At 32.7% G+C, this 16766-nt stretch overlaps 4 protein-coding genes across 4 annotated transcripts; 1 reads left to right on the forward strand and 3 right to left on the reverse strand.

Annotated features, from left to right (window-relative positions):
• Positions 1–944: 944 nt before the first annotated feature.
• Positions 945–1370, reverse strand: LOC107464392 (uncharacterized). Its single transcript, XM_016083310.3, has one exon. It carries the CDS (start codon positions 1313–1315, stop codon positions 1004–1006), a length of 312 nt encoding a protein of 103 aa, XP_015938796.1. The 5' UTR covers positions 1316–1370; the 3' UTR covers positions 945–1003.
• A 3911-nt stretch (positions 1371–5281) lies between these two features.
• On the reverse strand, positions 5282–8924 carry LOC107464438 (eukaryotic initiation factor 4A-10). Its single transcript, XM_016083351.3, has 5 exons — positions 8795–8924; positions 7696–7765; positions 7478–7584; positions 6519–6949; positions 5282–6101 (listed from the first exon to the last, which is right to left on the reverse strand). The coding sequence occupies exons 2-5, from the start codon at positions 7761–7763 to the stop codon at positions 5466–5468; spliced, it is 1242 nt and encodes a 413-aa protein (XP_015938837.1). The 5' UTR covers positions 7764–7765; positions 8795–8924; the 3' UTR covers positions 5282–5465.
• A 719-nt stretch (positions 8925–9643) lies between these two features.
• On the forward strand, positions 9644–12848 carry LOC107464436 (chaperone protein dnaJ 72). The gene is made up of 3 exons (XM_016083348.3): positions 9644–10211; positions 11730–11799; positions 12278–12848. Exons 1-3 carry the CDS (start codon positions 9793–9795, stop codon positions 12353–12355), a joined length of 567 nt encoding a protein of 188 aa, XP_015938834.1. The 5' UTR covers positions 9644–9792; the 3' UTR covers positions 12356–12848.
• Positions 12849–13885: 1037 nt separating this feature from the next.
• LOC107464435 (glycylpeptide N-tetradecanoyltransferase 1) lies at positions 13886–16520 on the reverse strand. Its single transcript, XM_016083347.3, has 2 exons — positions 16309–16520; positions 13886–15447 (listed from the first exon to the last, which is right to left on the reverse strand). Exon 2 carries the CDS (start codon positions 15422–15424, stop codon positions 14120–14122), a length of 1305 nt encoding a protein of 434 aa, XP_015938833.1. The 5' UTR covers positions 15425–15447; positions 16309–16520; the 3' UTR covers positions 13886–14119.
• Positions 16521–16766: the final 246 nt, after the last annotated feature.

A 16766-nucleotide genomic window follows, 5' to 3' on the forward strand; every position in this document is an offset into this window, starting at 1 on the left:
GGAGGAGAAAACTTCATTTCACATTTATTCTCTTTCTCTCCTTGCTTTCTTACGATGATAAAAGTAGTCAGAATTTGTTAACTTCTTTCAAATTCAAATAGATTATAGTATATTACATCTAAATTCGCACTGAAGATTAGGAAATTCAACTTGCATTCATTTTTATATTATGTGACACCTTAAATTGTAGCCTTTCCTAAGGATGAGAAAATTTAATTTTAGATTTAGAATCCAAAATAAAACTACAGTATAGTATTAGTATCACCGTCAATAGCCTCTTATTTTCAGTCACTTTGTTATATATCTTTGAATATGTATTTACTTTTTAGACAGATAGTGACAACCGACGAGTAGTATGTTAAATTCAGTTAAAAATGAATAAGCATAATATTATGGATCAATTTTTTTAGCGAGAAAGTTGATAAAAATTTAAAAATAATTAAAATATTATTTTACTATTTTATCAATCTTTTTTCTAATATTATTCAATCTATAAAAAAAATTTTCAATGACAAAAGATTTTTTTTAATTTTTTAGTGTGTTTGACAAATTTTCAATAGTAAAAGTAAAAGTATTCGAAAAATTAAAAAAATTATTTTTTAGAAGTTATAATTTACATCTTTTTTTAAAAGATTTTTTTCTTAAAAAAAAAAGATATTTTTCACATAATAAATGAATAAAAAAATATTTTTATCTTATTTTATCCAAACATAATTAATAGATAAAAAAATCTTTTTACACGAGATATTTAAACATAAAATCACTTTTATTTTTATAAAAAATATCATTTAAAAAAAATATTTTTTGAGAATGACGCCCAAACAAATCCTATATCTAGAGTGAAATTTCTAAATTACTTACCTTTGAATCTATGATATACGGTGGACAAAACAACAAAAATTAAAATTTTTTAAGAAAAATATATTACCTATGAAATAAACGTTTGTTCTTCATGAGTGCTATTAATTAAGGTACTTAACTCGTGAAACCAAGTATTAATTAATCACCACCATCCATGGATAGCTTGGGAGCATGTGTTCTTGATCCACCTGAAGCTCTTCCTAAGAGATCCTTTCATTTTGCCTTCAACAGAATAAATCTTGTAGCTAGCTACTCTCTTCTTCCTCTGCAACTCTGGATCATTCAAATTCCAATTAGGTTTTGATTCTTTATTCTTACTATTACCAGTCTTCACCGCATGATTTGCACTGTAACACCTCAGATCTTGCACTGCTCTTCTTCCTGATCGTCCTCCATTGTTGTAGCTTCCAATCTGAAGGCTCTCATTTCTGCATGATTTGGATCTGAATTCCATGTTGGAAATCAACAGTGGAATGAGAGAATGAATTGTTAAGAGAGAAAAATGGCGGTGGTGGCTTTGAGTTTTCTCTTAGTTGTATTTTCTTGGCATTTTGTGTTGCTTCAAATCTTTTTAAAACAAACAATTGTTTGAAAGTCTTTTATGTCAATGTTTTCGTTTATTATTTATTTAAACTAATCTTCTACCTTAACTCATGACAACAATAAAAAAATCTCGTGACTATCTTATCTTTATCTTATATTTATCTTATCTTTTCTTATTTTTATTTTTCATAGGTTAATGCTTTATATATATTTAGTTTTACCTTTTTAATTTACAATTCAATTCAATTCAATCAATCAACAATCAATAAAATTTCTTCGTCATTTCTTTTCTTTTCCTATTCTTTCACAATTTTATCATGGGATCAGAACTATTGTCCACAAACAATTCAATTCCACATTCGAAGATGAAGAAATTCTTCACCAAATTACAATCGTGCTACTGTCCACGTCCAACTACTAATAAGAAGAAGTTATCGAAGCCTCTGCCATCTAATACCCGCATCACGAAGGATTGTTGTGACAGCAGCGTTGACCACAACGAGGTTGTTGTTATCAAACCACAAAAAAAATCTAATGTGGTCTTACCCTACGACTATTACAAGAACAACAGGAAATGGTGGAAGTCAATGCCGATCGTGGCTTTAGGATTGGCTTTTTCCATATCTTGAGCTCCAGATTGGTATAATGTTTAAGTGTTGTGCTACTGAAATTGTAATTGTACATAATGGAACAATTAGTTTGACTTCTATGTTTATACCATTTTATTTCAGGTGGATTTTTTTTTAAAAAAAAGTACAATATTTTTTCATCTTTTCTTATCTCATTCTTTCATAATTTTATCAATATTTATAAATTAAACTATACTGAAATTCTGTATTTATAAATTTTTTTATACTTAATATGCTATTGTTTTTGGTTTTATTTCTCATTATTTTTATGTATTTAATATATTAAAAATATAATTATTTTTTATTTTCAATTTTTTTATATTACATTTAAAATATACTAAGTAATAAACTAGTATCACTTTAAACTTTAAAGTATAATAAGTGTCATATTAAAAAAGTGTTTATTTTCTTTAAATTTAGTTAATACGTGTTCTTAAGATATATGGATACATAATAAATTTTTGTTTTTAAAGATAATACTTGAACCTAAAATCTTTTAAGTAAAGAGGAAAAATTGAATGGTTTAATTTAACTTTGACTGGCATTCATATCTGGAAGTGATAAATTTAGTTATGGAATGTTGCTACTTGATAGCTGGATAGGACCTAGGGTACTCTTTTCCAACTGATACAAACTTAATGCACCATTACCTTCTTCCCTATACTTGCAAAAACATATGAATTGAACATATAAATCTCCTTTAAATCTTGCAGCTAAAATTTTAACCTTATTTTGTGTAATTTAAGATGAAATCTCACATTTATCGTTAAAAAAAAGGCATTTTCTAAATAGGCGCATATTATTTTATATATTGTTATAAGAATGATCTATTAAAAAAGTTAAAAAATTTGGTGGATTACGCTGGTATGGGAGCTACTACAATACCCAAAAAGCAAAATGTCAAAAAACGCCTTCCACAATTTGCTGGGAACATTTTGTGCAAGTTTTCTGCACAGTAGTCACTCAAGACGTTTAAAACGTTTTATTTAAGATAAAATTTAACATATATAATTAATTAAATCATGTTATTTTTATGTAGAAAAATAAAAAAACTAAAATTTAGGATTCTCAAAATTAATATATATAATAGAAGTATTTTAGTCATTTTTTATAATAGGATATAGTAGTCATTTTCTATAAAAAAAATAATATTAATTTAAACCAGTTCAAGATTTGATTCACCATTTTTCGGTCAAACCAATTTGTCTAGCCTAATTTTGACAAAAATAACACGATTTAATCGATTATATATGTTAAATTTTAATTATTAAAAAATATTTTTTTTATCCGAATGACTCCGTTTCTACGCATATTCAACACGTGGTATTAGACTTACACTCACGTATAAATTCAAAAAGTACACAACATATAGAGTAAGTATAAAAAAATAACTCAGCATGATATTTACTCTCTTTGTGTATATCTATACTTATTATTTATTAAGCATAAGCTAAATGTACACTGAAATTCTTACATCTTATCCCTCATCGATTTTATTGTATTTCTATATATGAGAAGAAGAAAAAGAAGTTGGAAATAGCCAAATAAAAGGCCAAAACTTGGCATTTAATTTCAGTGTAAGAAATCAGTTACATAAAATCATATATGAAAAAAAAAGGAGGTTAACTATGGAATATTAAGCCGAGGATTTGATCATTGAGAGCACAAAGTAGATAGACAGAGTGATTTGGATGCTTCAAGTTATAAACTATTTTCTTGGTAAGTGCATGTGGCAACTGGCAACATAAGTTGAAGCTACTTTTTGGGTGTCAATATCATCGAACCAATAATCATCATCTACAAACTAAATGTCACTATAGTACTATTGCTTTCAGATTTTTTAGTTTCATATCATTGAACCAATCATTATCTACAAACTAAAAGCCTTAGCCCCACTTGAAGACCTAACCGATAAGGAATTCGGCATGGGTCTCTCTCAGCCACACTTCAATGATTTGGCACCAAAAACAAATGTTGTAATATAAAGTATTACAATTTATAAATCTCACTTGTATTTTTTTTTTTTGTCAAAATAAATTCCTTTTCAGGGTGTCAGAATCATGGGGGGACATAGGGTGGCAATGGTCTCTCCAAACAAATTTTTTTTTTTAATTTTAGTAGTAAATATGTAATATTATGTATATACATGTGTGTGTGTGTAGTGTGTATTTTTATCTTTTTGGTAAAAAATGTGAGCAGTGTATGTGCTTTTTGATTAAAAAAAGCAGCCCATTTAAAAAGTCAAGTGTACAATTATAAATAAAAATAAAAACTTTAGAATGTAAGCAAATCCAAATAAACACAAGTTCTAACTTGTTAAGGTAAAACGATAACTTATTTTCTTTTTATTTTTTAATTATTTTTCTTATTATGTGTTATTATAATTATTTTTTTACCCATTAAGGTTAATTAGCTTATATTTATGAAAAAAAAAGAACATGTATATAAATAACTTTTTATTAGGTGGATTCTAAGAAATGCCAAAAAAGAAAAAAAAATCAATTCATTAAGGTGATTATTCCAAATTTTACTCAAAATATGATAATTGATGCTTTTAACGCTATAAAATATTATCGAAAAAATTTAAAAATACTAAATTTTAAAGTATGTTCTTGAGTCTTAGAACTTTATATATATATGATAATGTTATTATTCACTTGAAAAATAGTTTGATGCAATGATATTATAAGGCATTTTACATGATTATCTAATCGGATTTATGCGTTTAAATAATTTTTTAAGTAATGAATTTAAAAATGTTACTTTTGTTGATGTGGGAATATATAATTAGTTGTCTGTATAAAACTTTTTATACTAACGAAGTATAAAAATTATATTATTATTATTATTATTATTATTATTATTCAATTTAACTATTGAATCGTCATAATTATTGATGATAAAAATTATTTGATCAAATTCAATCAATATTTGACATCAAGAATATATAAACATATATACTACATAATTGCAGGATTCTTCACTTTTATGTTATATGGGGAAAAAAAAATTTGATAGACTTGTTGCTGATAATTAATAAAATTACATTTATATCAAACACTTCATATATGAAATTTAGGTTCTTTGAAGCTTATTGAACAGATTGCCCTTCTGTCATCAAAATTTATCCCAAGTGAGTAAGTGGTTCAATCAATTTAAATGAGTTCCATATTAGATTCAATTTTATAACTTGGGCAAATATCGCATGGTTGGAAATTAAGGTGAATACACCTGGAGAGACAAAAAGATTAAAAAGGAATGGCAGGCTATAACAGCACTGCTAATAAATTAAACATGTTTTGTAGAATCCATCCAATTCCATCATGAATAGCATCAGATAACAATTTTTTTTTTTAACCACAAAAGAGGGATATAATGGTAATTGTCAAAAAAGTAGGCCCTGATGACTTAACAGAAACAAAAATTAACTCATCAGAGCAAATCAGCAACATTGGATGGCAGCTCCTCCACATTCACATTGTAGAACTTCTGAATATCAGACAGCATTCTGGCATCATCCTGTGTCACAAAGTTTATAGCAACACCTTTTCTTCCAAAACGCCCACTACGGCCAATACGGTGGAGGTAGTTTTCCGGTTGAGTAGGCAGATCATAGTTTATGACCAGTGAAACTTGCTGCACATCGATACCACGAGCCAGGAGGTCGGTGGTGATGAGAACTCGAGAAGAACCAGACCGGAATTCCCTCATGATAATATCCCTAGTGTTTTGGTCCATGTCACCATGGGTGGCTGAGACAGTGTGGTCATTGGCTCGCATCTTGTCAGTCAACCAGTCCACCTTGCGTCTGGTATTCACGAAAATGACACTCTGAGTAATAGCCAGAGTCTCGTAAAGGTCGCACAATGTCTCCAGCTTCCACTCTTCCTTCTGAACATCGACATAGAACTGCTTGATACCCTCAAGGGTCAGCTCATCACGCTTAACCAGGATCCTCACCGGCTTATTCATGAACTTTCTTGTAATCTCAAGAGCTTCTGGTGGCATTGTAGCAGAAAACACTCCAACCTGAATTTTACCTGGCAGTAGCTGGAAGATGTCATAGATCTGCAAACACCAGCGAAATTGTTATAATGCTATGCATGAAAGAACACAAACTACTAAATATGTAACAGAAAATGACTTTATTCTGCATATTTGCCCGTGTTAAGCAAGAGAGACCATAAAAACACTGTATATATCCTAAAACTCCCCTCTTCTATCAATGCCATACAAGAAAGCACACTATTTGCTTTAAGCAATGCATGACACCATTCTTAGAGTCGCAAAGAAGTTCGGTTCAGAATAACACTAAGTAGACATCAATTTATATTTCATAAAGATTTTTGGCAGAGAAAATTTGCTTCATAAACAAAGCAAGACCCAAGCTTAAAACTGTCAGGAGGTGAACAGAATTAGTATTGCCAACAATTATAGGACGGAGAAGAATAAAATAGTCAACTAACTAGATAGCAACCAACAAACCTGATCCTTGAAACCACGTGAGAGCATTTCATCAGCCTCATCCAAAACAAACATCTTTATGTGATCTGGGCGAAGAGATTGCCTCCGCAGCATGTCAAAAACACGTCCAGGAGTACCAACAACAGTATGTACTCCAGCTTGGAGGATGCGCTGATCCTCACGAACACTTGTCCCTCCAACACAAGCATGAACCTTAACACCAAGGTAATCGCCAAGTGCTCGCATAACCTTCTCAATCTGCTGCGCTAGCTCCCTTGTCGGTGCCAACACAAGAGCCTGACACTGAACCAATCCGTAATCAAGCTGCTGCAAAATTCCAGAACAAAACGTAGCGGTCTTCCCAGTTCCAGACTGAGCCTGTTGAATCACATCCAGACCTTTGCAAAAAGGAACAATTCCTCTTTGCTGGATTGCAGAAGGCCTCTCAAAACCTGCAGAACAAAAATAAAAAATAATACAATTATCTTATGAAAATATTAAGCTAGAGAAACATTTGGTTGTGTAAAAGCATATTACTAACAACATTTTATCCTACTGATTCACTTTGTTTAATTGTTGCAGACTCTCATTTAATGAAGAAAACTTTTACTTCATAGTTACATTATCAATCCCATTTTAAACCATACCCAGTGGCTAAATAATTGACAACAAATCAAAATTGATAATATTATTTTTAAATGAAAGTTTCACATGAAACTGATGCGGCATATCAATTTATTTATAAATTTTACCAGAACTAATATTAAACTTAGTGGATTACTGCACTACTAAATGGGTTGGGTTTATAAAATTTCAACATCGTAAATGCATCAAACACAACAATGCTAAAAGTCAGAACGTATTAGATCGAATCATGACTCCAGAGTGTTTAATGATTCTTGAACCAATCCATACTTTTGACAACTGACAAATAAGCACACAAGATAAGAGAGAAAGAGAGAGGGGCAGCCAATACATACCATAAGCATATATGCCTCTCAGAAGATTTTCTTGCAATCCCATAGCATCAAAGCTGTCATAGACTTCATCATAAGAGGTGAAGAATTCTTGTCCATCAGTGGAAAGCCTGTCAATTGAATTTTCATTTTTCAAGACAATGAACCAAATAACAGACAAGGTACACAAATAAAGAATTAAAGAATTAAATGCAGTGAAGAATAGTAAGAACAAAACCTACAATTCACTCATCTTGGCGTCATACTGACGTGCATCAAATTGTGTTCCTTCTGGAGCCAAACCTGCCATCACTGGAGAAAGCAGCGGAACTTCTGTTAACAAAATAGCAAACAAATCCGAACATGCAAAGTACCCTAAAAAAAACTGAAACAGATAATCGAGAAGGGACATAAAGATCCCAGGTCTCCAGGGAAATCAGTAGCTTGGGAGCAATAAATCAATTTATAAGAAAAGAAATTTCAAATGGAAACATTCGTGATGTAACAGAAGAGCCAAACCTGCAATCCAAACAAGATGAAGTGCAAGCATTAAACTTCTGTTTTCCTTTATTATCTGGAGAAGACATTCTAAAGGGCAATGGATATATGCAATAACAGTTCACATACCCCTTTGCCCACTTCTCCACAACTTGGTGGAGCATGCCAATATCTTAAGGGCTCTAAAAGTTGATGATTCAAAATTTAAGGTCACATTGATTATACATTCATGAACACTAACAAAAGCATCTAAAAACAAATCAATCTAGCAGTTCCCACAACATCTATCAAGCCATGCATTACATGTTCATCATTTTTACTTATCATATACGTTCGGTACATATTGATCACACCTGATGAAACAGTTAGTCCTTATCAGAATATCAATCCTTACAAAATCTCAAATTTACAAGCAAAGGTTAAGTATTGAAACTAAATGAAGCATATTAGTATTTCAATGCTTTGACAGAAATAAATTAGAGTTAAAACATTATTAAAAAAATATTTTTTCCCAAAAAGATTTAACGATCTTATTGTTTATGACTTATTTAATATATATACATGTTGGTTCGTAGCTTTGTACTCGTAACAGTTACTCACAACAACAGATACAGTGCACCACACCAAGCTAACAAATCTAAAAAATTGGATCTTTTAGCATAAAACCTAACACGGGCGCCGAAAATCAAATAAAAAAGTTTCTAGGTTTCAAAAACGGCATTGAAGAAAAACATAAGCCAGATTCATAACCAGGTAGTGACTAATTTCGAAACAGAAAATTTGATTAACGAGGGAGATTATTAATGGATAAATAAAGAGAGATGAAGAAAATGGAAGAAGTACCTGAAACGTTGAATCTGTAGAAGCGAAAGGGAATAGAGAGTTATAGTGAAACTCCTCGGATCTGCGCCGTGGAGTTGAAAGGAGGCTACAAAAAGCTGAGAGGGAATGTTATATTCGAAAGGGTAAATGAAAAGGACAAAATATTATTTTTCCATTTTTGCCCTTCGGATGTGATCTACGACAAATAATAAAAAATATACAAAATAAATCATCAAAAACATCCTCGAATTTTATAAGTGATAAATAATTTTTGTATTTGATAAATTACTTATACATTTGATCTAGATATTAATAAAAATATTCGAATAACTATTTAAAAGAATATATGTAAAAATTAAACTAAAATCCGATCTCTATATTTTTATTTTTTAAATATTTTTTTATTATTAACAGAAATAATTGCAAAAAAGTATTCATTTAACATAAAAATAATCAAATTTTAAAGATAAAAATATTTTATTTTTTAGTTATATTTACAAAAATTCTAATGATTAGATATTTTATATATTTTAAAATTAATGTGTATATTATCACATTTTTTATTTTTGATATTGAATTAAAAATTATATTTTTAAGAGTATAAACTATTAATATTAATTTTAAATGTAGCACCGTTTTATTTAGGGTACAAAAATGTATAAAAATCAAATTTTAAGAGTACAAACCGAACCTTTTAATTTCTGTTTAAAAAAAATAAGCCTATATCATCAACCCTATAAGGTTTTTCTTATAGTATTATTGAGAAATAATACTTTTTGACCAACAAATTGTAGTGTAGTAGAAAACTAGAAATCAAATTGTTTGGGCTTGGCCGTTGAATATTGTGGCCCAGTTTTGACTCCATAATCCATATACCGTGAAGAAAGAATTGAAAAGCAGAAGAAAAGAAGCGGCCGAAGAGGTTCCACGACGACTTCCTTTTCTTCGCGCCATGAATAACTATCCCGCTTACCTTTCCTCCCATCACTTTCCCGAGAAAATAAGAATTAATCGCAAGAATGGATCATTACAAGGTTCTAGGGTTGCACAAAACCGCATCAAAGGAAGAGATCAAAGCAGCGTTCAAGAAATTGGCGTTTCAATTTCATCCAGACAAGCACTCCCACTCGCCCAAGGTCGTCAGGGACAACGCCACGCTTCGATTCAAGCAGGTTTCTGAGGCTTATGAGGTCCTCATGGACGATCGCAAGCGCGCCGATTACAATTTCCGCTCCCGCTCCACCGCTGCCGGTGGTAGCAGCAGTTACTATTCGCAGTATTCTTACGGATATGGTCGTGGGAGTAGTAGTTACCAACAATGGTCCAGGCATCAATATGGTGGTGGTGGTGGCGGCGGAGGCGGCATTGCTTCGAAGTTTGAGCTTGCTATTCGAATTTTGACGGCGAGATCTTCTCTCCTCAATCTCGGCTTTGCAGCGTAATGTGGCTTCTTTTTGTTTTAATTATGCAGTTTTTAGTGGTTAATGCAATTTCTATTTCTGCCTTTTTATTGCTATGATTTTTATTCAATTTCGTATATGGATATGTGCATATAGATGTGAGCATTACACGGAAAAATTCCTCTCAGTTTCGATTACCAGTTCTTGAACAATGCAAAATCTTTAGTTATTGTCTAGTGAGAGGTGAAAATGTATATTGATGTACGGTGAATTATACTTAATAATTATCAAGTGGTAAACCTACCTTGTATTTAGTTCATCCAAGTTATGAATTTAATGTTTCCATAAGCACAAAAGGTCAATTAAATAGTAAAAGAAAGTTAATAATCTACTAAGGATTTAATAAACAGTAGCACTAACAGCTTATGTATAGTTTGTATAGCAGTTGCTAGGGGAAGAAAGCTTTTAAGAATTGGAAGTATATGATATATAAGAATACTGTATTTACCCAGCCACTGATGCTGGTCACAACTGTGCCTGTTTTCATTTGACATGGAGCTACCATGCATTAGAAGGCAAGCACAATATGCATCCTGCCCTATTGATCTAGTGTATGCATATCACAAACACTCACAAAAAAGGGCATGGAATAGAGAACTCTCATTGTGAATCCATCAAATATTATTTGCATTGGAGTGACATGCCTAAAAGATTTGATTTAGGTGTGCTCACGCTTTTTTGGATATCGTATCATTTTAAACCATGGATGAGACATAGATGGGGTGGGGTATATCCACTCTGTGTGTCAGCATGATGTCTCACCAAAATCAAATGCACCGGACATTTTACCATAATTTCTTACAGTGATTTTGTGTTTTCCTTACGATGGTTTTCCAATTCAAAGTATGTGAATATAAAGCAAAAGTTTATAGTTTGAAGTAGCTTGGAGAATAAGTCTATAGATTGACAAGAGGATGAGGTTCCAACGGCTTCCTAATCAAATTGAAGGTTAACCAACTTAAATGAGCGATATAGATGGAATGAGGACAAGGGATAGCCAATTGAAGATTAACCAACTTAAATAAGCAGCGTAGATGGGATGAGGACAAATGATGAGGTGGGAGGAGGACGAGGTAGAGTAAGGTGCCATGCCCATGTGGGTGCATTTAAAAAAGGGCACCCCCGGCACAAGCATCCCGCTACACAGGGTTTGGGGAAGGGCCGCACCCAAAGGGTGTGTAACATACACAGCCTAACCTAATAATTATATCTCTGGCTGTTTCCACGGCTTAAACCTGTGACCTTAAAGTCACATGGAGACAACTCAACCATTACTCCGGTATATCATCTCGTTATTTTCTGGTAGCAAATAATGCAGCGTTGAGGTATCAGAAGTTTGCATTTGTAGGGACCTGGGACTAATTTGTTGTTGTTTGTGGGTGCACACAACATTAACCTATACATCTGAATAATTGACCTGAATAATTGACAATTGTTTAGCTGCTTTTTGTTCAAAAGTGTGTTGCTGATAAACCTGATGGAATATTTTCTTGCAGAGCTATATTGGGTGGAATAGTTATCATCGATAAAAGTGGAGAATCTTTGTGGGAAAGGCAAAATTCAGGGGTAAGAGTTTTGATTTTCCCCTTTCCTGGTGCTTCTTTTCTTAAGCTTCCAATTTTGGTGACCAGATATCCCAGCTCAATTATATAGCCTTTCTATTATTTTATTATCCTGTTTCCTTTTGAAATTTCTATTATAATCTTTTGACAAGTATAAACTATATGTTACTGAGCCAAAATGGTAAATCTTGATTTTTATATTGAAGTTAATCTGATGATGATAATAAGCAATACAAATTGACGTTCTTTAACTGAGAAAGTGTGTGGAAAAAAACTTGAAATATGTGTGATCATGGCAATGAAACACCTTCTGCCTTTTATTTATCAAATTTTATTATTTGTGTTGACACGACACTATTTTGCTTACAAGGATAAAACAAGTATTTATTATGGATTATTGATTTCTTGGAAATTCCCTTTGAGAACTGTATTGTGCTGGAACATTGAAATACTCCTTTGTTACTTGTTAATGTTGCACTCAGAAATCATTTGAAGAAGCCATGAAGTCTATTGATAAGGCCAAAGCATACAGAGAAGATAGCGCGAAGGAACGTACGTGAGTGAATTTGTGCATTTTTGCTTCACTTGTCGCAGGAGGCTTCTTCATTTTGATCAATAATAATTGAATGATTGATGGATACTTTAAGGGTTTGTTTTAAGAGGGTACTAAGTATGATCGCCTCCCTTTCTATTTATTTTGTTGTATCCTGATGTGTCAATTTTGGAGGTTCTCTTGCTCTCTATTAGCATGATTATTCTACAATTATGTAGTGTTTGATAGCTATCGTAGGACACAAATACAGAGATGGAGAGAAAAATAAGAAATTGTGTGTGGAGCTGGAGATATGAATATACAACAATCTGTCAATTTTTTTGTTGAAAGGTAGAGAGCAAGGGATACGAATTTTCTTTCTCTCTCCATCTCTGTATTTTTGTCACGTCTTAGCTGTCATCTCTAAGTGATAGGGATAAAAAGTAGGGAATTCGGATCATGCTTATGCCTGTAAATAACATATATATTTATGTAAATAGGTCACAGTTTACCCAGATATATGTCTGGAAGTTTGTTCTGATGAGTATTTTATGTAAACACTCTCAAGCTACATCATCATTTAAGTATCTGATTGAAGAAGCTAAAATGGGTAGAAGATACAAATGTATAGTGGGAGTTAGAGTGAAAAGCCAACATTAGAAACCGGGCTTTGGATTTGGATTCGGATTCGGTAGCCCTCTCTTTAGGGAGAATTATTGGTAGTCCTTTGTAAAATTAATTATAAAGTCTACCTGTGTTTTTTATGTAAAATTGTAAAAGTTCTCCATTCTTATTATATCTACATAAAAACCATAGTTTCTTGACCCCTTTTTTTTCATGTTATTTGATCACCAAAGGATAGTAGTAGTTGCCATTGCTAGCATCATTGCCAAAATAAAACACTAGTGGCATAGCTCAATATTATGTGGTCATTCACATGTCATGTTTCTAATGGGGAAAAAAAAGACTTTTTATGTACAAATAAAAAGACTTTTTAAAAAAAAAAAAAGAGAAGAAAATCATAGAAAGGATGGTGATGGTTAATGGCAACTAAGAAATTCTTCTCCAGCTCTGTATTGTTGCTGACAAAGCACTGCTTTAGATCTATTTAAGGGCACTTCGTTATCAATTTACTTTTCCAATATGAACTTCCTTTGACCCTTAACAAAACAATTTTAATTATGAGATCCTAATAAATTAGTATAAGCATTGATAGAGACCCCAGCGATATAAACAAACCACATAATGCTTTTTCATCCAGCAAGTACTAATCACTATATCCAGCTCGAATTATTCATTACGTATCTCTCTGGCTTTTAATTAAAAGCCATGATATGGATTTGGATTGAGGATATTCAATTTTTGTTATCAAAACTAATGGGACTTGATCTAACAACACAAGAAATATTTGCATCCACCTAAAAGCATATTTAATCTGTTCTGGAAATATTCATAGCCAACTAAGACAATAAACCTGTCATGACAATTGGAAAGTTAAAGAAAATAAATCAGCTGTGAGCAAAGGCAGGGAAACAAATATAGATGGAGATGAGAGGCATGAACTGAAGCAGATAGGTCACTGCTGCTTTCTTTCAGGTTTATGCAACAAAGACATAACTCGGTATAAAATTCGTAACCATGAAAATTCAGTGTCTAATGTGTTTGTTTTGTTCAGATAGTCAGGCAAAATTTGAAGTCTAACATCATGTGCAACCAACGATACAAAGTCTATCAGCAAAACGATTGTAATTCAAAATCCATAAATTGCAATAAATTTTCTGTAAACTTTAAGCTACAGAAGAACAAGGCCAAGTTCTGATGGCTTCAACCCATTCCTTATCCGGTAGTTGTAAAGATAATAATGAAGCTTCCCATCACCTGGTCCAAATTTCAGTTCTTTCAAGAAGGTTTCATTCTGCATGACATCCAATGCATTAAAAACGTCGTAGTCCTTCTGTTTTGCTACAATGAGAGCATCATTCATCAGTTGAAGCAAGGGGGTCATTGTCGACACATTGTAGAAGGAATACGCTGCTTTCAAAAGTGAATAGTTTGGGTTTCCAAGGATTGTAGAAGGAAGCGTATAAAAACTGCAAAAGTCAGTGACCTCATGAGTTTCAGGACTTTCAACAAGATAACTATCAACAACATCCTCCTTCGGAAGAAGCCAATGCTCCACATCGTTTTCATCAAAATCAGGTGCAACGACAAACTGGCTCAAATAATTCCTAATTAGTCTAGTAACTGCAGGAACATCATGGATTTCCATCTTTCTGAAACCTGGGGTGACTGTTGATTCTGGCAACTTATAAAGCTTGATTGTTCGACTCATTGTCATTCGTGCACCGAGCCGTGAAAACCCAACATCGATTAGCTTCTTCGGATTTAAGGATCTGTGCCAGTATTGGCAGGTTGCTATCGGAGTCGGAAGAACCACTCCAGCAGTATAAGCAGCCTGCCATATGTCCTCCAAGTGCACTCTCCGGGTCACCTCTTTAATCATTACAGGAGCAAGCCTCTTAGTTCTAAGCTTCTTATGAACACAGAGAAAATTGATCTCTGCCATATTAACAACATCATCACGAGAGCGGATTTTAGCAGGAACACCACTTATAAAGGCAACCATCTTCTTGGATGTCTTAACACGGACACCGATATGCCAACTCTTGAAGTAACCAGGAGGTTGAAGAGCCCAGCGCAGAAATTCTTTTGAGTAGTTAAATCTAAACATGTTCTCATCGTCCTCCACGTAATTGTTTGCAAGAAGGGTGTATACTTCATTGCACATCTCATCGGAGTTGATGTCACAAGTTACCCATTCATAGAGGCTAGGGAGGTTGTAGGGTTCTTGTTTGACCTCTGACAAAGGAGTTGGAGCTTCAATAGGGCCTTCAGGCAAACTGGTGTCCCCTACATCCTTGAACTGCCCAACAGGTTGGGTTTCCCAAAATTTATGCCTTCTTTCAAGGGAGAGGGATTCTTGAACTTTTTGTGCTAGATTGTCCAGTGCAAGATCGCTTTCAGAAGGTGCATTCCCATCTGGTATGGGATTCTGAGTTTCTCCAGGTGATCCAGAGGAAGGATTGCTATCAGCCATCACAAATATTTCACCGAAGTAAGCTGAGACACAAAATAAGTACGTTTGAAAAACAGATTTGATAGAAGAGAGCAAAACTTCACCCTAACACTGCAGCTGTAAAAGTTTTAGCAGGCACAAAGCAAACAGAACAAAAATAGCCCAAATTCATATGATATACTCATATCATGTGTGTTGGAATTAACAAAAACTAGTTCATTCCTTTTTTAATATTGAACAATCAAATCTTTTTATTTACTTCAAAGGTGACATGACAAAATAGCATTTTAAGAAAACACACTCTCCAATCAGGTTTCATCATCCATCAATGCATGCAATTAAAACATCCTGGTTAAATTGCTTTGTACAATGTTTAATTTTATTAGATAACCACTAAACAAAAGAAAGTCTTCATCAATTGACAATATTAATCTGCTATTGCCTAGTGCTATAAGATCCATAAGTAAATAACCTGTAACTAAATATTTTCACCAGCTAATTCACTTACACATGAACCCTGAATGGTGATATCCCCCTAATTGGACTAAAGTATGTAATCTATGAACCTTAAATTATCGCGTTGACTCAATAAAATACCAGGCATAGTAGCAACCATATTAAGTGAAATGCAGTTCACAAGCAGGGTTAATGTGATATCTTATTAATTTATAAAGACAATAATACAATACAAGAAACAAAGAAATTCCCATGAACCTGATATTACATTACCCGAAAGAAATTGTCGGAATCGCAAAACAGAACACGCATCCCCAGTTTAAAATCATGGTTTTTAACAGTCTTTAGCCATAAATGAACAAATAGAAGAACGAGAAGGTATTGAATGAAGCTGTATTCGAAGCACAGTGAAAAGAAAAAAGAAATGAAGAGAGAGAAAGACAGGGTACCTTATTAGATCTGAGAGAGAGAGAGAGAGAGGGAAGAAGGGATTAAGCGCGACGGAGGCACCAAGAAAGAGAGAAGGCAGAGTGATGGGAGAGGAAAGTATCGTACGGAGAAGAATCCCTCTTTCCTTCACTCTAAATCCATTCCGTAAGATCTAATCGAAAGAGAGAGAGAAAGAGAACATAGGGTTACACTTACACACAGAAATGAGAAAAGAAAGATACGGAATTAAATTAATCATATAATAAGAGAAGGGGAGAGCATAAATGATACCATGAGGTACTCAAAAATTTGGAAATGTTCCTCTCAATTTTTTTTACATGGAAAAAAATAAAGTGTGATATTTTAACTTTAATCTATTATATTATATTATATATATTTAATTTTATAATTAAAATATGTTATATATTATTTTTTTATTATAATTAAATTAATTTTTTTGAATAAAAAAAAAATTTTT

Source organism: Arachis duranensis, chromosome 9 (genome assembly GCF_000817695.3).
Source record: "Arachis duranensis cultivar V14167 chromosome 9, aradu.V14167.gnm2.J7QH, whole genome shotgun sequence".
Lineage (NCBI taxonomy): Eukaryota > Viridiplantae > Streptophyta > Magnoliopsida > Fabales > Fabaceae > Arachis > Arachis duranensis.